Consider the following 22,738-nt stretch of genomic DNA (forward strand, 5'->3'; position numbering starts at 1 on the left):
CCCCCCCCCCCCCCCCCCCCCCCCCACACACACACACACACACACCCCAACCCCCTCTCCCTTACTCTCCCTCCTATTCAGGGCTGACAGGCAGACACCTGTTACTGCAGAGGGAGAGGCCCAGACCACGATGGGATGCATTCTCAGAAAAAAGGCAAAAAAGGAAAAAAAAAAAAGAAAAAGGAAAGAACAAAAAAGAAGATTTGGAAGTAGTGAGAACACATACCTTCACATGGACCATGCTTCACAGAGAGGACAACAAAAATCACAGTGAGTATCCCGCTTATCTTTGCTCCCCATCTGGTCAAAAAGCAACAACAACACTCGCTCTCCCTCCTCCAAACACTCATCTGTCCCGGGTCAAACACAGCAAGTGAGTAGAGGGGCAGAGAGAGAAGAAGAGAGAGAAACTCCAGTGTCACTTGAGCTGACTGCAACTCAGCCCCCCTCTCTGTCTGTCTCTCTCTCTCTCTCTCTCTGTCTATGTCTCTTTCTCTCTCCCTCCTCGAGGGGCTGCAAAACACACACACGGTGTTCACTGAGGCACAAAGGTCCCCATGGCAACGGAGCATTCAGAAGCCCCGTGGCATTATTTATGCAACGTTGCATCACAATGGGCCCTCCCACCGGCCGACCCAGCCGAAAAAGCCCGCCACTCGCCAGTCGCTCTCTGCCTCGCTCTCTCTACCTCTCTCTCTCTCTCTCTCTCTTTCTCTCTGACCAGACCATCTGCATGTCTCCCTCTCCTCCCGCCTCCCCCCCCAAGCCACCACCACTGAAAAGCAAGCGAGGAGTTGTATTAGGACAAGGTGGGAGGCGGCGGGAGAGACAGAAGATGGAAGGGAGGCGAGATGGAGGGAGGCGCACACATCTCAAAACAGTACTCTCATGCCTACACACAAACACACACATGCCTTCACACACTTGCATACCTTATCCACAAGCCTACACACACACACACACACACACACACACACACACACACACACACACAAACACACTGTACAGATAAGTCCAAACATACACACCTAATCTGCACTCAGCAGTGGCCTGACAATACTTATTTTCTCTGCACTGTTGGCTGTTATTATTTGCACTGACCGAGAATGTGAAAGCATGGAAAGTGGAATCGTGTTACTCTAACATGTACGCGCTGTTGTTCATCAAGTTTATCTTCACAAATGACACCACTTTTATGATTTCTGAGATGTGAATGCAATCGGCGGAGGAACAAAAAGCTAACGCTATAAATTAACCAGTTTGACCAACCAGTCTACATGTGCTTTGTGGACTTGGAGAAGGCTTTCGACTGGGTCCCTCGGGGGTTCTTGTGGGGGGTGCTGCGGGAGTATGGGGTGCCGGACCCATTACAACGGGCGATCCGGTCTCTGTACGACTGCAGTAGGAGCTGTGTCCGCATTCTCGGCAATAAATCAGACACGTTCCCGGTGGGTGTTGGCCTCCGCCAGGGCTGCCCTTTGTCTCCGGTCCTGTTCGTGACTTTCATGGACAGGATATCTAGGCGCAGGGTGGAGAACGTCAGGTTCGGGGGTCTCGGGATCGCCTCTCTGCTGTTTGCAGATGATGTGGTCCTGTTAGCCTCCTCGGAGGTCACGATCCGAGGAGGCTAACAGGACCACATCTCGGAGGTCACGTGACTGGGGCGGTTTGCAGCCGAGTGTGAAGCGGCGGGGATGAGAGTTAGCACCTCCAAATCTGAGGCCATGGTGCTCTGCTGGAAACCGGTGGATTGCTCCCTCCAGGTGGGGACGGAGTGCCTACCTCAAGCGAAGGAGTTCAAGTATCTCGGGGTCTTGTTCACGAGTGAGGGTAAGATGGAGCGGGAGATCGACAGACGGATCGGTGCGGCTGCAGCAGTAAAGCAGGCGCTGCACCGGACCGTCTTGGTGAAGAGGGAGCTGAGCCGGAAGGCAAAGCTCTCAATTTACCACTCGGTCTACGTTCCTGCCCTCACCTATGGTCACGAACTCTGGGTCGTGACCGAAAGGACAAGGTCGCGGCTACAAGCGGCCGAAATGAGCTTCCTCCGTAGGGTGGCCGGGCTCAGCCTTAGAGATAGGGTAAGGAGCTCGGTCATCAGGAGGGAGCTTGGAGTCTAGCCGCTACTCCTTCGTATCGAAAGGAGTCAGCTGAGGTGGTTCGGGCATCTAATTAGGATGCCTCCTGGACGCCTCCCACTGGAGGTTTTCCAGGCACGTCCAACTGGGAAGAGACCCCGGGGAAGACCCAGAACACGCTGGAGAGATTACATCTCCCAGCTGGCCTGGGAACGCCTCGGGATCCCCCAGAATGAGCTGGAACATGTTGCCGGTGAGAGGGAAGTCTGGGTCAGCCTGCTTGGCCTGTTGCTACCGCGACCCGACCCCGGATAAGCGGAGGAAAATGGATGGATGGATGGATAAATTAACTACACCACGGTGACATGACTTCACGTCACCACCACGAAGCTAAATGAAGACTAGTGTTTTCGGCCGCAGACGGCAACCCCCGGTCCTGAAGAGTGAAGCCGATGCGGAAGTGTCATGAACTTGCATTCTCTCTACTGGTTATCAGGGGTGACTTCTCTGGTTGCAAATAAATAAATGACATGAACATGAGTTCATGGTCTCAATCGCTTGTTTCAAGTCTTCTTCAATACAGCATGATGTTCATTTAGTAAATTATGGTCCCATGTACAGACCATAAAGACCAACAAATGCTTTAACGTGAGCTTACTGTGATTGACAGGTCAAATATGGTAACCTCCGTTGACTGTTTGCAAAAAGCCAAGATGGCGACGGCTGTAATCCAAGACGCCGATGGCCAAATTTGCCGAACTTGAGGCTTTAAAACGGCATTCCACAAACCAATAAGTGACGATGACTACGTCTACTTCTTATAGACTGTCTATGGTTTGACGTGATGATGTTTTGTAGCGTCTTTGTGCCACTTGGTAACAACCGCCTTTTTAAAGAAACATTATAAAGCTTCAAAAGTCACATCATATCGTAGAACAAAACGTAAATATCTCTTCGGAAAATGCTGACTCATTTCTAGGTTTTAGGACTCTTCCTGCAGCTCTCCATGGTGAGCCAGAGAGCCCAAAAGAGAAAAAAACACCATATTAGCTCTTTTTTTTTGCACCATCCACTTTTATATTTGTCCAGTCAAATGAAGGAAAAATCTCAGAGTTGCAAACTGTCACTTATCAAGCCAGCTAGCTTGGTGTAACATGCTGGCTATCTAGTGCTAGCATGTCCCCGGCTAGCTAGCTTGTTACCAGTTAGCTAGCCACTAAGAACTATGCTTGACTGTTGACTTGACCGTTTAATTTTCAGATTAAAATATATACAGAATCATCAAACAAGCGGACATCAGAGAAGATTGCCACGTAAAAACAACAACTATCTCTTACCCAGATGCAATCTGACTCCCAATGTGACGCCATGGCTTCCCAACAGGTGCCACAGTCGCTTCCTAAAGCACCAAGAAGCCCAGTGGAAAATGTCCCCAGCCCCTGTCTAAAATGTCATCTGTGTTTTTGCTTTCCTGTATCTGACGTATCCACTTCCCTCTCCCTGGAAGACACAGTCTAACTAAACCAATCACGGCATCCCAGCAAATACATGATGCACATGCAAAGAGCCTCCAGTCATTTCTTTATTCAAATTCGGTTTGGCTGTTTGGCTGCAGACTGAACGCAGGTTTGATGGCACAGATAAATGGGACATCAACTGACAGATCGGCGTGATCAGCTGAACGTTTTCAGTCTGCAACTCTGAGCTTAAAATCACAGGATGCAAATTACACAGCAATTCTGAGCATGCATGTGTATGAAGTATGTTGGGATAAGATTAAAGGAGCACTCAACAGATGTTACAAACAAAGGTTTACTCTGTTTACTTTTAACGAGGTGTACTACTCAGCGGTTGTAAAATGTGGCTCTAATGAGGCTTCATCGAGTCCGAGAGAAAAACCCTTCATCATCATCTCAGACTTGAGATCCACAAAGTTATATAACTGTGTTATAAACTGACAGCATGGAGTTTGAAAATGTGGGCGTGTAGCAATCAGGAATGGTGAGACTAAATGATGATTTTAGATGCAAAATGGGTAATTTAGGATCCTGTAACTAAAGAATTTGACCCATAACAGAGACAAAAAAATCTGGATACATCATGAAATAATAGAAAAAAGCTGTTTCATTGTATTATTTTAGGGAAGTAGAGTCTGAACTCCGAAAACATAGTTTAAATGTAGAATAATGATGAATTAAGGTTAAAGGGCCATTACAAAGTATTTCACAATTTTACTAACTATTTGCAAATGCATGCTATTAAATGATATTATACAAGTAAGGAATTAAAATCAGTGACCAGACTTTTGAAACTTGACATCATCTTTGTGTAGAAGTTTAAAGGAGTATTCCGGCAATTCAATGTTGGACATTTGAAACATTGTGGGATTCACAAAGACAGATAAAATAATAGAAAAAGGTCAAAGGCTGACACATCAGTTATTTTGAGTCCCTAGTGTAGGTCAAGCTCCCAAAAACCAGAGTTTGTAATGCAGCCTTTCTGTTACAAAGAAGAGAGGGACATGTCAACTACATGTATGTGTGAAACTGGTAAATGTTACTTATAACTGACAACATTGTATTCGAATTGTGTGTTTATTATGATGGATCGCACAACATCATAGGAAATAAATGGAATCCAAAGAAAGTGATTTGTAATAAATGAGGTAATCATAGATATAGAATGAGGATGGAATGGACGTTGAGCTGTTTGCCGCGGTCAATTGACTGGTTTAAAAAGAAAAAGCTGATTGTTGTTAGCTGTTACGGTGACGAAACATGTCAGTGGGGCCGTAAAGTGTGTCACACCCCGCTGCTAAGTCGGGAGGTAGTCACAGAGCTCAATCGACTCCATTTAAGGCCAATTCATACTTTTCTTACATGAGTGAGTCCGCGACTTACCACAAGTTGGTTAATACGGAAGTAAGACCGCTTGCAATGACAACGATACACATAAAAATGTCCGCCGCGCTGGCCATCCTGCTATGTTCATTTAAATAGAGACGTCCGTTCTACTCTCATTCTATTTCTCTGGGGATACAGTAACTGCAAAGCCTCTCAGGTCTTACAATATGAATGAGTACTGCTAAAAAATAACATCATCGAGTCCGTCATACTGGTGGAAGAGAAACACTCAATGGCCTGTACCAGCTTTGCAGATTGCCGTGATTGCACGTGTGTGTGAGTAATCGTAGCTTGATGAGCAGTTAACTGAAAAAAGGACAACAATTAACTGTCTTAATGAGCAGGTTCTACAATCAAGTGCCTGTAAACTGATTGCATTACTAAAGATTGGGCTCCGATCTGAGCGTGTTAATGGAGACAGAGCGGAGACAGATAGAGAGCCACCAGCTTACAGGAGCAGGCTGGCCCCCTGAAAACCCCATTAAAGCAAAATAAATGTCTGGAGGACAGTGGTGGGCTGCATAGTTGCAGTGTGTGTGTTCTAGCTGTAGCTGTCTTCCCCTCTATCTCCACTGTAAAGCGGTCTAATTGTGCCCCGTGGTGTCCGCCTGGCATTTAGTTGTTTCAGAAGGGGCCCTGTTCAATGACAAAATGTCACGGTGGCTGTATAGCTAAGACCACTGCTGTCTGGAGCCATTGTTTTTTGGCTGGAAAAATTGCTAGGTACATCCAGTTGGTAACAAAGTAGTCACAGAGGCAGAGGGAAACAAGCCAACACGAGAAGGTGGGGAGTGATGAAAAGATAAGAGACCAAGGGAGCAAGTGAAATGACATTTTAAAAAACAGCGTGGCGGAAGACAGATTCAAGGAGATTTAGCGCTCTCCGGATACCAAAACTACTTAAATGTGCATCCCAAACCAGACAGATTTGTCTTGTTTCCCCGATAACTGCGGCTGTAGGTTTAAATCCTCTCCTCACAAGATACTGTGTCTCCATCTCATCCCGCGCAGCAGCACCAATGCTGGTTTTAGGCACACGGTAAGAGGCATGAATTATGTCTTCGTTGAGCTCAGTGTATGCGCAAAATAAAGGGAAACAGCATCAATGTAAAATTGTTTATTCAAAATGCGGGGCGAATGAAAACCTCGAAGGTGTTAAAAGCCCAGGGCCATGACTCATGAGGTAAACACCTAATGGGGAAGAGTTATCCAGAGTTTTCTCGGCACTGTTGCTTTAATCACGTTGAAGCACCTTGTGGCCTTGTTATTTTTGTCACAGTTTATTGCTTGTTGCTGGGGGGATTGCCGATTGACATTTCACTCACACAAAAAACGCATTATATCTGCAAGTGCTGTTTGGAAAAGAGCAGCTCTGCCCAAAAAGAAGCGTACTTCCACTGAATGGACTCAAGAACAAATGTAGGTACAAAATTGAAGACTTTGACAGGATCCTTACTAGCATGTAGCGTACTGTACCTGTGTTCTTATGGACCTGTGAAAATCAATTAATACCTATATTGACCTGAAAATGGCATTCATTGAGTTTTACAGCTACCTGTGAACATTTTAAATGGCACAGATTGTACCTAGATGTACCCAAATAGCCAATTTGAAGATTCCGCCTTAACATGCTGCTACTAAAACCTCTGCAACTTTGATCTGCTTCACTTTAGCACCAGTCTGTGCACAGTGGGTTGTTTTTAATGACAGCAAGTGTTTGCTGCATGGAGGTTGTATTTGACAAATAGGAGTTAATTTTGGACAGTGTAATCCTCAATCAAACTCGTGGTAGGACAGCGAACAAGTTGATCCCCACTTTTCTTCAGTAATTGAATATGAATGGGGCTAGTATGCATATGATGTAACTACTGAATTTTAAATTGTAATCTCTTACACTTCTGAAAAACGTAACTAAGTGACATGTTACTGCCCAACACTGGTGGAGAGCGATTCAAAGTCTATCATAGTCTTAACTGTTCTCATACTAAACTGATATAAATCTATGTTATGCTGCATTTGTGCTGACTATGGCATGCTTCAACCCAATATAATACAAAGGGCCTGATCAACAAAAAAAGCAAAGGAAAAAAAACATCATTCATGTTGGAACCTTACGTGTGCACATATTTTAAAAAAACGTCAAAGGAGTCTCCCACAGAGGCTGCACTTTGATCACGGATGGCTATTAACATGCACTTCTTGTAACTGTGTGAGAGACAAGCTTTAACTCCAGACAATGCGAGATAAGAGAGAAGATCAAGAGGAACGTCTGACGAAAGTTCTAGACCTCTTGCGGGTAGTTAGCTCCTAACTTTGTGCCCTCTGTTGCCTGATCCACTTGTTTGATTGGCTGTCTAAAAAGCTGCTCCAGCTTGTGATTGGTTGCTCAATATCACGCTACAACCCACAACAAGATGGCCAGTTTGAACGTGTAAAAATGTGTTTTTTGAAGTGTACATAGTTGTTCAACCTTCTGTTTGACAATATGCCATTGGTTTATGATCAATAATTGGTGTGCAGTAATTCACTGCAATGTGCCAGCTTGCAAGGTCCAGTCATACAAGAAAAGGTCCAGGGTGCAAAGTTCAAACGTTTTAAAATATTAATGATTTGAAAAAACAAAACAAAAAAAAACTATTTTTCCTAAACTACTGTTGGTGTGAAAGTATTGAATATTTTGTGTTGCAGTTGAGGAGTCATCTTGAGACCTTGTTATAAGAAAAGAAAAATAGTGTTGAGAAAGAAATCTGACAAATCTCTGAGAGTATTGGTTTAATGATACAACCTTTGAATTTGAATGTGCTGTATCTGTGGAATGAGGGGGGTTGATAAAATAAAGGGAAAAACTAAAATTGGGTGGAAAAACAGAACTGCTAGACAGATATCCTCAGAGCTCGCTCATGTGTGAGCTGAAATCCTGGTTGCAGCATCTGTCTCTTTCTTCGTTTGCCGGCAATAAAATAATCAACATCTACCGCTGGACTTATTTTCATCAAATATAAAGTATGGTATCGTCTCCTTTGCAGTGTCTACCGTCTGCTCGACTCTCTGCATAATGTAACTTGCAGGGCTGAACTCAAAGTCAAGCACTGTAATCAACTCTGAAACCCGACGGAGCACACACACACACACTTGTCAATCCCTTGTCAACCGTTCTTTTTCCTGCCAAGGCAGGTAGCATAGAGAGAGAGAGAGAGAGAGAGAGAGAGACGAGAATGGGACTGAGCTGCCAAATACAAGAATACATTGGCCCTTTCCGAGCCCTACCACAATGCACTGCTTCTCCTTCCCTGTCACACTGCTTTCCGGTTTCGAGCAACAGACATCTAACAGCATTAAAAATGACATTGAAAACTGGCAGAAAACACACATGAATGCAAATATGTATGCAAAATCAAAATTGATGGTTAGCTGAACCACCTCTTCCAAACAGGCACTGCCCAATCATAGCTTAGCAACCGTAACTAGGCACAGCAGGTTTTTGGATTTCTCTACATGTTGAAGTAGCACATGCATATTGGGTTGAGGTAAGAGTGATAATCTGTATTTAAAGGGTGTTTCTCTTTTTTAAGCCATTTCAAAACCAAAAACACATCTGCGGCTCTGTTACTCCAGATAGCTCAGCCCTCAGCCTGTTGTAATGTTACATGTGAAAACATATAGCCTCAGTCTTTAAACATGACATCCGGTGGCAATATTCTGTGTAAAAAACTGTTGGACAGATGCAAAACCAGCAAATTATGCAATCTTCCAATTGGAAATAATGCACCGTTGCACACTTTTCAGAGATGCTAATCTGACTAGCCACATATCTCGGGCCTTTCTTTCTTGTTTTTTGTGCCTCCTCGTCTCCTCTCTTCTCCGACTTGAGACCTGGAAATTGATCTCTGCACTTCATCGTAAAGGACGTTGCAAATCCTAATATGCATCTCGAGGAGCGATGAGGCTTGGCGGTGCAAGTCTTTTCGGCAACTGTGACAAATAAAAGAAGCGTGACACACGGCTTCAATGATCTCAAACCATGACGGGACGCTACAAAAGTAACTGATCCTCTTGTATTTATAACTCGTGGTTTTTGAAGATGATCAAACTTTCTGCTCTTGGGATAGTCAGTAAAAATTCAGCGAGGTCCAGTTAGAGAGAATTTCCAAAGGTCCTGAACATCACAATAGTGTCTAACCTGCGCTATGATTTAGTCCCACATATATTGAAGTAGCCTAGCATTTTTATCAACCTATGTCAGCTTAGTCAATACCTGACAGTCACATCAAATAAAGAAAGTTTAATTGAATAATATCTCAACAATATTTATTGTCAGATTTCAAATTAGTTAAATTGAATGTTAAAATAGATGCGCTCGGTCAAAATGTTCCGGATACAAGGGTGTCAGGGTCCGGACCCGGACTGCAGCCCGCCTATTAGTGACCCCTGTTGTAGCGCTTCATACGGCACCATTTTTAAGTACATTCCAGAGTGAAATTTGATATTACTTGTGTTTTATATTGAATTGAGGATACTCCCAATTCAACTGCTATAATCGTGAGATGATTCTTACAAGTGCAAACAGCTGCTACCAGCAAGCACTAATTTGCTGTATTTCATGTTGTTATATTGATAGACAGGAGTGTGTATCACTAAATCTTATGTCATTCTTTCTACAGTATACTTTTCATACAAACAATCGCAGTGCTTCAAACTAAGTAAAGTGGAAAATTTCACAAGAAATGTTGACAGTGTGGCTGCTACTGCCCGAAGACGTTACGCCAACATTACCAGTAGTATCATTGAGGTTCAATTAAGATATCGCTTCTCTCATTTCTGCATTTGAGAATCATGATCTTGAATGGACAGTCTTGAACTTGAGAGCAGCTATCGCTTCATAGAAACACAGGTGACTGGTTGAAGAAGGGTGAAGTGGCAAACCCAATCGCTCCCGTCATTTCTGTATGAAGCTATCGCTTCATACAGGGTAGTTGTAGTAGTAGTAGTAGTAGTAGTTGTAGTAATAGCAGTAGTAGTGGTCATAGTAGTTGTAGAATTAATAGTAATAGTAGTATTTGTAGTAGCAGGAATACCAGTAGTAGTAGTAGTAGTAGTAGTCAAGTAGTCATACTAATAGCTGTAGTAGTATTAGTAGTAGTATTGGTAGTAGCAGTAATAGCAATAGTAGCAGCAGTAGTAGTAGTATTGGTGGAAGCAGTAATGGCAGTAGTAGTAGTAGTAGTAGTTGTAATAGTATTTGTAGTAGTGGTAGTTGTAGTAGTAATTGCAGTAATAGTAGTACTAGTAGTGTAATAGCTGTAGTAGTATCAGTTGAAGTGGTAGTTGTAGTATAAGTATTATTATTCATAGAAGTATTAGTAGCATTAGAAGAAGAAGTAGTAGTAGTAGTTATACCCGAAATATTAGCAGCAGTAGTAGTATTAGTAAGAGCATTAAGTATTTAAACAAAAAAGCCTCATTCTGAGTTTAATATTAGTATACAGTTAATCCGTGGGGCTTTTATTTTAAAAGGGTGGGACTGGGTGGAGAGGGTGGGACTGGGTGGGGGAGAGGGGGGAGAGGAGACGGAATCATAATGTTTGACACACATACACAGAGGTTATTAAATGACAGGCTTCATCACAAGCATTCCAGTTAGAATTCACTCTGTGGGGCTTTTATATTGAAATGGGGGGGGGGGGGGGGGGGTCCTCTAAAAATCTCCAAGACCTGAATGACTGTGTGTGTGTTTGTGTGTGTGTGTGTAGGTGTGTGTGTGTGTGTGTGTGTGTGTGTGTGTGTGTGTGATAGACAGAAAATACAATGCATGGTAACAATTACTGTTACTTGTTTTTACGGTAAGTTACTTGTCAATGGCTGCCAGTTAATAACTGTGAATTTCACGGTACGTTTCTTACAGTGTAACTGTAGCTTGTGGCCCCTAAAATAGGCCTGACGACGCCCCTGCAAAGACTGTATATAAGAAGTGGACGTAGTCATCGTGACGTCACCCATTGGTTTGTGAACTGCAGTTTTGAAGCCTTGAGCCCTGAGTGCTGAACAAGACATTTTAAGGCATCCAAAATATTACAATTAACTTCAATGAACTGAAAACCCACTGTGAAAGGGTTCTAAAGTTCTATGACGAAAAACACGAACAACTCCCAGACCGGACAACACCGTGGTAGCGACCTGTCAATCACAAGGTAGCCACGCGCTAAAGCATAATCTGCTTTATGCAGGGTACTCTACATGGACCATCATGTACTAAATGAGCATCATGCTGTATTGAAGAAGACTTGAAACTAGAGATTGAGACCATAAACTCATGTTTACAATGTTTACTGAGGTAATAAATCAAGAGAGAAGTAGAGTCATTTTCTCATAGACTTCTATATAACCAGAGGAGTCGCCCCCTGCTGGTCAGTAGAAACAATGCAGGTTTAAGACACTTGGCGCATTGGCTTCACTTTTCAGAACCAGAGGTTGCCGCCTGAATACAAATAAACACACAAAAACATATTCAGGTACAGCAGCATTGCATATTGTCCTATTTCTGCTATGGTGCTCTGGCCTGGAGTCTTCCTTCAGCTGGAAATAACAAACAAGAAAAAGCCTTTCTCAAATGCCAGAGAGAACAAGAGAGAGAGGGAGAGCAAAGGGGGAGGCAAAGCGTGAGAATACACAATTCCTCCCGAATCTCCCTCCCTCCTCAGCCCTTACATATTCTACTTTTTCTTTATGCTACTTTGCATATGAAGTAAAACAAAATAAACATTTGATCCACTTTGAAACCACTTCTTATGAATATCCAACTCCATTGTGAACTTTGAAGATAACTATATTTGGCAATTTAATGAGGTAGCCAATGCTAAACAAATCTTAATTAATTCTTAATGAACAAATGAAGGGAGTAGCGGCGAGTGGGGGAGGAAAGGCTTGTAGCACCCATCATTATCGCTAGGCCGCTGTAAGGAAACACAAATAAAAGAACCTGTAAAAAACTAAATGAATGAAACAGGAAACAGTTTGCCATTATTTATATAATGATGTGTTAGTAGGTGAAGAAAGGAGCTGAGCCGAGTTTAATTAGGTGTACAGGGAAAATAAAGATATAATTTCAGATTCCCTCCGTATAAACGGCTTTCCGTTTCGATTCAGACCAGTTGTAGGTCAGGCTTGAGAGAAGTGTTTTACCTACTGCACTGCCAATTCGAGTGAACAGTTCCATGGAGCATCATGATTCACATTCATTTGTGGAGAAACACAAAAAAAAATCAGATTTAATAACCGTTCGAAAGCCTCTGTGGTAGATTTTCTTCTCCGTGTTTTTTTCCCCCATTGGTTTTTCTTTGTCCCCCCTTATGTTCACCAACTATTTATCTTTTCATGTTTTCTTCTCTGATAACCCGACAAATGCAACTACATTTCTTTTTCTATCTGACGTCTGACATATGTTGGAAACGAAGGTCGTGGCAGTAATGCAATGTGGAATAAACAGAACAAGAAGTCATGGTTGCGCCCTCTAAGGAGAACCACGAATAAGCCTTATCTTCAGTGTGTGTTTATCCTTGCAAAATGTAATTGCATGTCAGGTTTGGTTGACTGCAGTGTAGTAGTTGTCAAGTAAAATGATCTAACTGGTATTCTTATGCAAATGAAAATCACAGAGGGGGATATTTATCAAACCTACTGCAAATTATTGCTGCACACGTTTTTTTATCACCCAATTTCTCAATTTAGCTGGTTATTTACTAAGACTGCATATGTTAATGAGCCAAGCTGGTTTGCACGAGACAATATCGGTGTTTGAAAACTGGGTTATTGATTAGATATTGATAAGAATTGATAAAAAAATATAAACATCGAACTAAAAGCTCAGAAATTAGTGTTTGGTAGATTATTTCTCTGTTGTAACAAGGCTTCTTGGCAATAAATGTTATACCGTTGGAAAGCCTGTTTATTTTCCTTTCAAACGGTGCCCCATTTGTCAGGAACATGCATTTGTAGGATGAGCAGCACAGCTGAGTATGTGGGTTGCGCCCATGAAAAACTTGCCAAATCTTCTCTGCCAATGCCAAACAGCTTACTCTGCTGTTGCTATTGACTCTTGTTTGGTGTTGCCTAACAGAATTTGATTGCCTATACTTTAACCAAAAGTAGTGTCTTGCTATTTTGTGTCAGAAATGTTGACACTGAGGTCTGTAACTCTGTAACTGTCACTCTGCATGAGTCATTTTAAGGTCAGAAAAAATAGTTATTGCAGCAGATGGCCAATAAGGGAAACAGAAATGGTAACAATAGTGTTTGAAGAATACAGGCTCCTGCATTGCTGGTCTGTTGTCTTGTGTATTTTATGGTGCTGAAAAGAAAGCTGCTGGAGAATATTTAGAGTGCATTCAAAAGGGTAAGTTTGGAGTTAATATATTTTTTATTGCCATAAAACCCCATAAAGGGAATGTGTTTGTCCGTCTCTGAATAGCAAGGATGGATAAATACTTTGAAATGTGTCACGAATGTAGAGCTAACAGTCTACAACTGTGAGGTCTGAGAGGCTGTTCTTAGAAACAGTTGAGCTAAATGCTAACGTCAGCATTGCTAACATACTGATGGTAAGCAGGTGTAATGTTTACCATGTGCTGCAGATTAATACTCATGTGTGCGCTGGTGAGTGTTTACAACATCGGGTCATAAAAAGTTACAGGTGTGCACTTGAGATCAAAATCAAGGCCCAGTTGTTAGATGGGTGTGGTCTGAGTAGAGGTGCCACAGATAAGGGGGGTAGGAAGTGGGAAGTGCACACTTTTTAGCTATGCTTTGGTAACAACTTTGGTATGATTAAATGTAAATAACTGCTTAGGACTAATGAGACCTCAAAGCACCAGAATTATTTTGCTGCAGTTCATAATTGACCACTTCTGTGTGACGTCACAGAGACTACATCCATGTTTTATGCAGTTTTAAACAAACATTCAACATCTTGATATTTCAGAGAAGACTGGATCGTCAAAATGTTACCAGGCCGCGAGTGAACAGACAACTAATCAATACCGTGTGCCACTTTCACTTTATCCGTCATTCAACGACACAATGTGTCAGATTTTTTAAACATCTCGCGTCGGATTGGAACTCTTTCAGAGCTAGAACTTCACACTGCGCTCCCCCCGGCGGCACATGTGTTGATGGCAGAGATGATGAACGATGCGAGGACAAAAGCTGTCAGATGTGATAAATACGACGTCGAATGGCTAATCAATCTGATGTGGGTAGAAGGAAGCGGAGGGGGAAACAGCAGCAGGGATCTCCTGGTGTAAGTCGGCAGCGGCAAAAGAATCTGATTGGCAGCGTGTACACGGGTGTGTGTGTGTGTGTGTGTCTCAAGCCTTTTCTTGGTCTGACCTTGTCATTATGAACCAAAATGAACAGGAAGCTGTGTGTGTGTGTGTGTGTGTGTGTGTGTGTGCATTGCCTGAAAATCACGAGAAAAACACACCCTCGCTTCCTGGTTACAAACACTGGCACAAGGCCCAAAACATATTGAAAAATTAAACGCTGCAAAAACAAGTACAGAAGGAAGTGACTAATGACTGGCTTAAGAAATAGCAATAACTTCACCGTGGGGCAGGGTGAAACATAGCGACTCCAAGAAGAAGGGAGGTGGAAGAGAGAGAGAGCGAGCAACTATCCGTTCATCTTCACTTCTTTCAAATAGCTGACACTCCTTCCATTCCTGTCTTCGCCTCTCCGGCTTTTCTTTCTGTGTGTGTGGGGGTGTGCACATGACCTGTGTGTGTGTTTGTGTGTGTGTGTGTGTGTGTGTGTCCTAGTCCACATGACCTACTTAGACTAGGAATGGACCTCGAGAAAAAATTGAAGTATCTCACAGTGAGGTTGCAGTCTAAAACATGCAGAACCTATCGTTTTTCACTCTCAGCATTTTCACCGGCTATCTTTAGCACCTGCTGTCCAGAGTACATCGTATAGTACTCAAGGACGCACACAGTGTCCACAGTATCAAGTATCCGCTCGCACTGGGCACCCACACACACACACACACACACACTGCGTGCAAAAAGACACACCACCACATGCACATCTTCTCCGACCAGACAGAGCCAGCATCCATGGCACTGCTATCTAGTATGTCGTTAAAGCAGAATTCAATCGATTTAGCATGCCACCCTTTTAACAGTCAGACTCACGAGGGACAGTTACAAAAAAAAAGAGGATCAAAGTCGGTTTTGAGGCAAAGATATCATCTTTTTTATTCCACACATTTCCCTTACTTGTCAAACGCTGGCGCCTACATTACCCACTATACAACTCAACGGTCTGTGATTCGGCTGCTAATGTAGCCTCGAGCTGCTAGCATCAAAGCAGAGATGAGGAGCGGTTTAAAGCTCAACACACAACCAATCAACTGAGGCAATTTATCAGACTCCATGGAGCTCCCTTTAGAGCGACAAAAGGATTTATTCAAGTTGTTTCACATATGTAGTAGCACTCCCCAAAACCCGGCGATCAATAAATGGGCGCCGATAAGACGTTTTGTAAACTATCTTTTTCAATAGAACTGGTCTCCGATAGTTAGCCAGAGGCAGCACCGCCGCCTCTTGCGCTGAAAATATCTGTGTGCATGTGATTAACCGCTGATAATAATCTAAACAACTGTTAAATACCACATTAAATGGCACCTCCTATTCTAGGCCCGGGAGAAGGGGGGGGTTGGCTCTTTGTCCATGATAGACAGACAGACAGGGAGGAAAAGAAATCATTCAACATTAACTCCAGCCACTCCAGCCACATAACTATCCATACATGAAGTGGAATTACACTTTAGGATCTCCCTTACCACGGGAATATGCACGTATATATAAATATGAACATTGATGCGTTGTTAGAGTGGCATTTAACAATGTAACAGGATGCAGTCATGAGCCACAGAACAGCGATCGGACGATAGACTGTCATCTTTTTCCTGCTCCAGACTATCGTCAATACATCAATACAGCCAATACAGCCTTTAAAAAAATCGGTCAACCTCTAAAACATACTTTGATGTGTAAAATCAGTGGAGTTCCCCTTTAAGTTTAAATACATAATAAGATCTCACAGCAACATCACATGTAATCCGTTCTCTGTTTGCTTTATGTTGATTGGTACTGATCCTATGGGAGAGTAAGCTGATTGAAAGTAGTTTTGAAGTAGAGCGGTGGTGTGGCTCTGGGGGTGCATGGCGATTGGGGCCCGACAGCCAATCTGTTCAACGTTATGGTCCAGATTAAAATATCTGGACAATTTCTGGACGGATTTACATTAAATTTGGCAGAGACATAAAACGATCCTCAGAGGATAAACCCTGATGACTTCGGTGATCCCCTTACTTTTCTATTTTGCACCACCAGTAGCCGGTCAAAATGTCCACTCACTAATGATTCAATTCTCAGCTTCTCCAACAGAAAGTCGTCTCTCCAATTTTTGATTTAATCTCACAATTTGTTTATCCGATCAGCCAAAAGAGGCTGTTAGCGTTGCTTTAGACTGTTTTATCTTGTTAAATCTTGGATTGTGTGTACAACATTTAATCATCTGCAAAACTAGTGAGTCAAACACTAAAGATAATGCAGCAGTGAGGCTATTAGGACTATTTGTGAAATGTAAGCTTACAAAAAGTTGGGTCAACATCTAATAGAGCGAATGCAGAATGAATAATCTGCCCCCCCCCCCCCCCCTTCAATGTCGCAACTAGAGGAAAGTGTAATGTAATACAAATGTCATATCTTGTATGCCAAAACATGTAGTGGACAGCAAACCGTACACACACTGGCAGGGAAGTGTAAGTCTAAACAATAATATAATGGACGGCATGTAGCAGATGGACACATCAAGGCACATTCTGGCAGTGTCATGAATATTCTAACCTTCATAAATGCGTAATAAGCACGAAACCCAAAGTCTACCTCTTCAGCTTCATTTTAGCTTTGCTGAAGAAAAACAATCACCCCCAACGAAGCCGCTCAGACTTTGATAAAAAAGTAGCGAAATGATACAGCCCACCACATTAGAGCAGCTTCAACATCACCACTGAGCGAGCTGTGGCCCGAGGCTTTCTGCTCACAGATCAAAATGTGGAGGCATATTTGTGACACATTAGCTCAGATGGGCATTCCATCATCCGTGTTTACTGTTTACTGTCGGCCTGCCTCACCCCGAAAGCGCTGGAGGAATTATCCGCACTACTTTCTGGTATTCATAGCTCATTAATGGTGACAACCCTCCCATACCCACACACACACACACACACACACACGGTTCTAACCTGTTCCTTGACGGAGGCGAGGATGGCGGAGGTGGTTTCAGACTCGGATCCGTCTCCGTTGGAGGCGTGGAGGACGGGGCTCAACATGGCGGCAGCGCTGGCAGTGTCAGTCGCCACCTCAGGCACTGGCATACCTCCTGGAAAACAAGGGAACATGCAACTCTTTTACTATTATTAAAGAGCCTGTGGCCATGCCAGCATTTAGTTCTGAGTGGCTGTCACACCTACACCTCCTTCCTACGCTCTTGTACTCGGGGACAACCATTTACACAGTTTTGGACGTTAGGCAGAGGTGAAGAGAGACACATTTCCACACACTCACAGTTTACATAGAAAACTGATAAACTAGCCGACTATTAGACTTCTGTTACAATCTGTATACCAGTCAGTGTTGTCCATGTGCAATGCATGATAATGACCATCAGGCATTTTGATTAGATTTTGACCAGTATTCATGCAATTTAAAAAAAAAAAAAGAAATTCTTAATCTTTTTTTTTTTTTTACATTTTCTCTCTCATGTTCAGGGTCATGTGGAGCTGCCAAATGCATCTCTCGCCAAATGCATTTGGCAAAGTACAGTGACGGATCCTGGACAGGTGCACTGGTACATCTGCACAGCATGGACTGTAACCATGAGCGGTGCATGCGACTGTGTACATGAGGGCCGAGCTCTTTGCGCTCTCTGCTTGCAGTGATGAGACATTTTGAGATGGGGACTGGGTGTGTTTCTCTTACATGCTGCTATGTTGCGTCGTCTGTTCTGACGGTCGCTGGAGGGTGACTTGGCAGATGTTTTCTCTCTTGTTTTATGTTCATGTTTTTATGTCATTCTGTTGATTGTGATGCAAGACAACATTTTGTGGGAATGGACAATAAAGCTTTATCTTATCTTATTTTTGGAAAACAGGAAATCTAGGCCAATGAGAAGGAAGTGTACAGACTCCACCGCCCAACCCATTCTCACCTAACCTTGCTGGATTCTCACGGTGTGACGAGATCACGCGAGAGTCCATCTTGTGTGGCTTCAATTTGTGTCCGGCAAGCCAGTGCACGGACCAATCAGGGTCCTGTGATGACCTGCTGTCAGCTACGGGCGTGGCTCAGGCGTGTAGGATGTTACAAAGAGGCGAGTGTTTGTCCTAAACAACAATGGTGGCTCCTAAAAAAGGTTAGGGCAGTTGCTGTAATAGCATCAGTTTTTCTTAATTTAAAGAAGAGCAAAGAACGGGACTGAAGGCTTTTCTAGATGGAAAAGATGTTTTTTAAAAACTGCCGCTGCCTAAAGTTTGATGCCGAGGGGCGCTGACTAAGTGTCATTATTTGACAAGTTGGGAGTGAGAATGTGTTGAAAGGTCAAAGGTCTTATGATAGTAGGCAATTACTGAGATAGCCGTAGTAGAGCCGCCGGAGATTATAGGAGTAGGAACAGGCAACTATCAATAGCGGTAGGATTTGTAGGTGTACAAATCCTATTGTAAAAAATGTTGGCAGACAACCTGAAATCAAAAGGATAAGACATGGCAATATTCTATGATTTTGTTGCCGTCAACAATTTTAATGAAAAGACCAAACCAAATAATGCTGTCTCTCACGTAAATCTTTAAAAGCATGGCAAGGCTGACAACTTCCTCAAACAGCTGTTCGCTGTAGTTTTTAGCAAACATTACTCAAACAGGAGTAAATAGTGCATTTATTAGGAACTATTTTCATGCGGATGAATCCACATTTGGTACATTAGTGAGTATTGCAGCCACAGAGCAGCGTATGTGGGATCTACTCAAAATATAAAGTATAGTGTGTGAAGGGACATGTCACAACAACTATAGACAACAAATGGAGCTCGATGGCACAGAGGAAGATGGTGCAACACAATATAGCAGGATACATTCATTGTTGCTTTTGGTCTTTTCATGAGATTTTTTTATAAAAAAAGGAAAATATGGCTGTGGCTCCACACACACACACCTCCATTACCACATGCAGATTGATTGATGGATGGAAGTCGTGATATTATTGGTTGAAAGTGGTCGGTACTAGCTAATGTGAGCGCATGTCATATTTTGTTTTACAGGAAGAAAAGATGATTGGATTTCGATATAAAAACACCATTAGGATGATTTATTTAAATTGTTAAATAGACGCACAACATGACCAAGGATTTGATCTGAAAGGTCGGATGTAAAAAAGCATTTTTTCATTTCAACTCGAAATTTAAATGAAAACAATAATCTCTGTGTTCAATTAAGACAATTAAGACTTCATACAAGCACATATTTTGTTCAACTGTTTAACCTCAACAAACATAAATAAATATGACATAGATAGTTAAACATGTGGCAACCACAGAGACTCAGATGCTTGAATGGATATCAGGCTTAAATACTTCTTAATGTACAAACTGACTAGATGTGATGCCAGTATAGTCAAGTCAAAATAGCAGTATTAGCAATAGTAATAGAAAAGGCTTATTCTATAGCGTTAAATAATACAACCTATCAGCACAACAGCATAAAATGTGGCTATGAAAAACATAATTCTCCCAAAAAGTGAAAAGCCTAGAAACCAAGTATCAGAGTCCTAGCATCAGAAGGACTGGCTTACACACGCACACACACACATACACACACACACGACCACATACACACTCGCATGCTTGATGCCATGTGTCATCCTGCATTTGACCAGGCGTTGGAGGACACGGGCTTCACATGTGCCGTGTAATCCTGATGCAGCACAGAGCTGGTGTAACAGCTGCATCAGCCAGCTTTACACACTGATGAAAGGCTTGTCATGAGGAATCTGACACACACACACGCACACACACACATAAAAGGCTGGCTGTCGGCATGAGGCAGCATCGGCCTTATACTTGATGTAAAAAAAAAAAAAAAGGAAAGAAAGTGGAGCCTGTAAGCAGAGTGGAGGGAATAGGTGCGAATGAAAAAGGGAGATGGAAACGTGAAAGGAACGGAAAAGTGGAAAGAGAGTGAGAGAGGAGAGAGAGATACAAGAGGAGTAGGAGGGCGAGCAGGGCGAGCAGAAGAGAGAGAGAGAAAAACGATTCTTGCATGCTGCTAGGCAACAATCTCTGGTCACTGAAGGCTACTAATATGGCTGACCTGGTTTTACGTGTCTTCCATTTTGGATTGTGTTCCTCTTCCTTTCTATCCGTCCCTCAATCGCTGTTTCTTAACTTAAATTTTTCATCACCACTCACCTTTCTACTTACACTACATCCATTTCCTCCTCATGCCTCTCCCCATTACATCCTCCCCCTCCTTGTTACCTTTATGCCTCTGAACTTCCCCCCCATCCCCCTCTCACTCCTTTCCTCTCTCCCTGCCCACTTCTCTTCACTTGACCTATTTCGGTGTCTCCTCATATTTTCAGCCCATTCCTGCGTCGTTAGGCAGCACGCAGCGGAGGGTGACAGGAGGAGGATGACCCGAAAGATTGCGTTTTGGATTTGAACCCGCAACGCCGCAGTGCAGCTGAGCCCTCTTTCATTGTGAGCGTGCACTGTGGCTGTGTAAACACTGCTGCTTATTTGGCCTCGTGACACCGCTACATGCTTCGCTGTCTTCATGCCGTACACTTTTCTTTTCTTTCCTTCTCTCTCTCTTTTCAAGATGTTTTGACTCTCCGGCTGTGTGGTCCCAACTCATGATCTGGCAAGTGCCTCCCATCCTCCTTCTACACTTTCCTCCCTGCCGGCATTCCCCTCTTTGCTCTTTGTGTAGTCAAATCACAGACACAATGTCATCACCGTCATTATCACCTCTACTGGAGAATAATCCTGAATCCCTCTCTCAGGGCGTTTGTTTGCGTCATTTCGATTCAGGGACTTATTGGATGCAATTGCTGCATTCGCCCTTCGGTTCGTTTGGAGTTCGCTCTGCGACATTCAAGGGCGGTCCGAGAGTTGTAAACAAACGCCAGCTGAGCAAGCTGTTCTCTCATTGGTTAGAATAGTCACCGGGGAAGATTTGCCTCAAAATCTTTCCTACTCTCTCTTTTTCATTTTTTTTTCTTCTTCATTATGGAGCAAAAGCAGCTCGAATAGCTAATTGTTTTCACGGTTAATATACCAGCGTTCATTAAATGAAACAAGGTATCCAGTGAGCATTTACACTGCGACTGGAAAACAATATCCTGACACACCTTATCAGAAGAAGAATTCACAGTTGGAGATGGGCTCTGATACCACCACACACTCGCACGATGAGCGTTCTTAGGTGCCTTGGGTAAACTCGTTTAGATTATTTCTATAAGCATCGTTGTTTCGGATTGTGAACGCATTCTGACTGCAAACAAACCGCTTCCATGTGGGGTTGCGCCAAGACCTCCCTCCTCAGGCGATCCCAGCCAACTTCTTTTGCCCCACATCCGAGTGCGATTGATGTTTTTCACATGTGCCCAAACGGACCAGACCTTCCATATATGATTTCTGTTTTTCCCTTCCCTCAGAATACATACATAGTAGATACATTGCTGCACCAAAATTACGAATTCCTATACACCGAGGCTCTGATTCGTCACTGTATGAATTACTTTGTATGCATGAAACATACAACACAACAGTACAATAAAGCTTGAACTGTATCAGAGAACCGGACCAGAGAACCGTACCAGAGAAACGGACCAGAGAACCGGAACAGAGAAACGGACCAGAGAGCGGAGCGCCCGGTGGCCCAGTTTGCCTATAGAACAAATGGAGAGAGAAGCTCTGGTTTTGCCTGTGCAGACAGGGCAGGCAGCCAAATATAGGTCAGCTCAACAGACCGTGTCCAAGCCCTCATCCCACAACTGACCAGTACAAAGCTGCTTTCCCCAATAACAGCCAGCAGAACTAGGTTATAGAGGCCCGCAGCCCAGCTAGAAACAAGACTTTGAATATGGATTAGGCCTAAAGGCTTTATTTCACTGAAGTATAATCTTGGATTTTTAGGTTCTATATTTCTAATGCAGGGGGTATTTAGCCCCGCATTTCAAAGCAGTAATCTCCGACATTGCTGCAGCGTTGTAAATGCAGCTCACCGCGCATGATTGACATGACTGACATGGGGAGTGCTGAGCTTAATCTCTTGACCCTTTAAGCTCATCAGTCAGGTCTGAGACAGACGTGTTTTGGTGAAGAAGGAATTCAGATCAGCAGCGAATCAGCTAAAGGTCCGCGCGGAAGTGTTATTTCCCTGTGGTGCGGACTCTTGTGTGTTGTTTACTCGCATTCCTGTGTACGTGTGTGTGTACATGGAGCACTAGAGCAAACTTGTGTGTGTCTATGTGTGTATATTTGTCCCTTCTGGGATGCCAGTGTTTGGTACGCGGTTGACGGGCAGTCCCCCGCTGCCTCATTAAAACTTGCCGCAGTGTTTCCGTTCGGGCTTCACCAGTCATCTGTCCCTTTGTCTAGACCCTGTGCCCACAACTCGGCGTTCAAATTAACAACACTTTT

The 22,738-nt window shown here is 43.3% G+C and overlaps 1 protein-coding gene across 5 annotated transcripts in view; it reads right to left on the reverse strand.

Annotated features, from left to right (window-relative positions):
• ctnnd2b (catenin (cadherin-associated protein), delta 2b) overlaps positions 1 to 22,738 on the reverse strand; it is a 147,933-nt gene that overhangs the window by 98,846 nt on the left and 26,349 nt on the right. For 4 of the 5 annotated variants that reach the window (XM_031854786.1, XM_031854782.1, XM_031854787.1 and 1 more), the window contains exon 2: positions 17,283 to 17,419. In XM_031854786.1, coding sequence (XP_031710646.1) covers positions 17,283 to 17,414 — 132 coding nt within the window. In that variant the 5' untranslated portion in view covers positions 17,415 to 17,419. Of the gene's footprint in view, positions 1 to 226; positions 370 to 17,282; positions 17,420 to 22,738 lie in introns of those variants that run through there. The other variant, XM_031854788.1, reaches the window with a different exon arrangement.

This window comes from Anarrhichthys ocellatus, unplaced genomic scaffold (assembly GCF_004355925.1).
Source record: "Anarrhichthys ocellatus isolate YVR2014 unplaced genomic scaffold, GSC_Weel_1.0 scaffold15, whole genome shotgun sequence".
NCBI lineage: Eukaryota > Metazoa > Chordata > Actinopteri > Perciformes > Anarhichadidae > Anarrhichthys > Anarrhichthys ocellatus.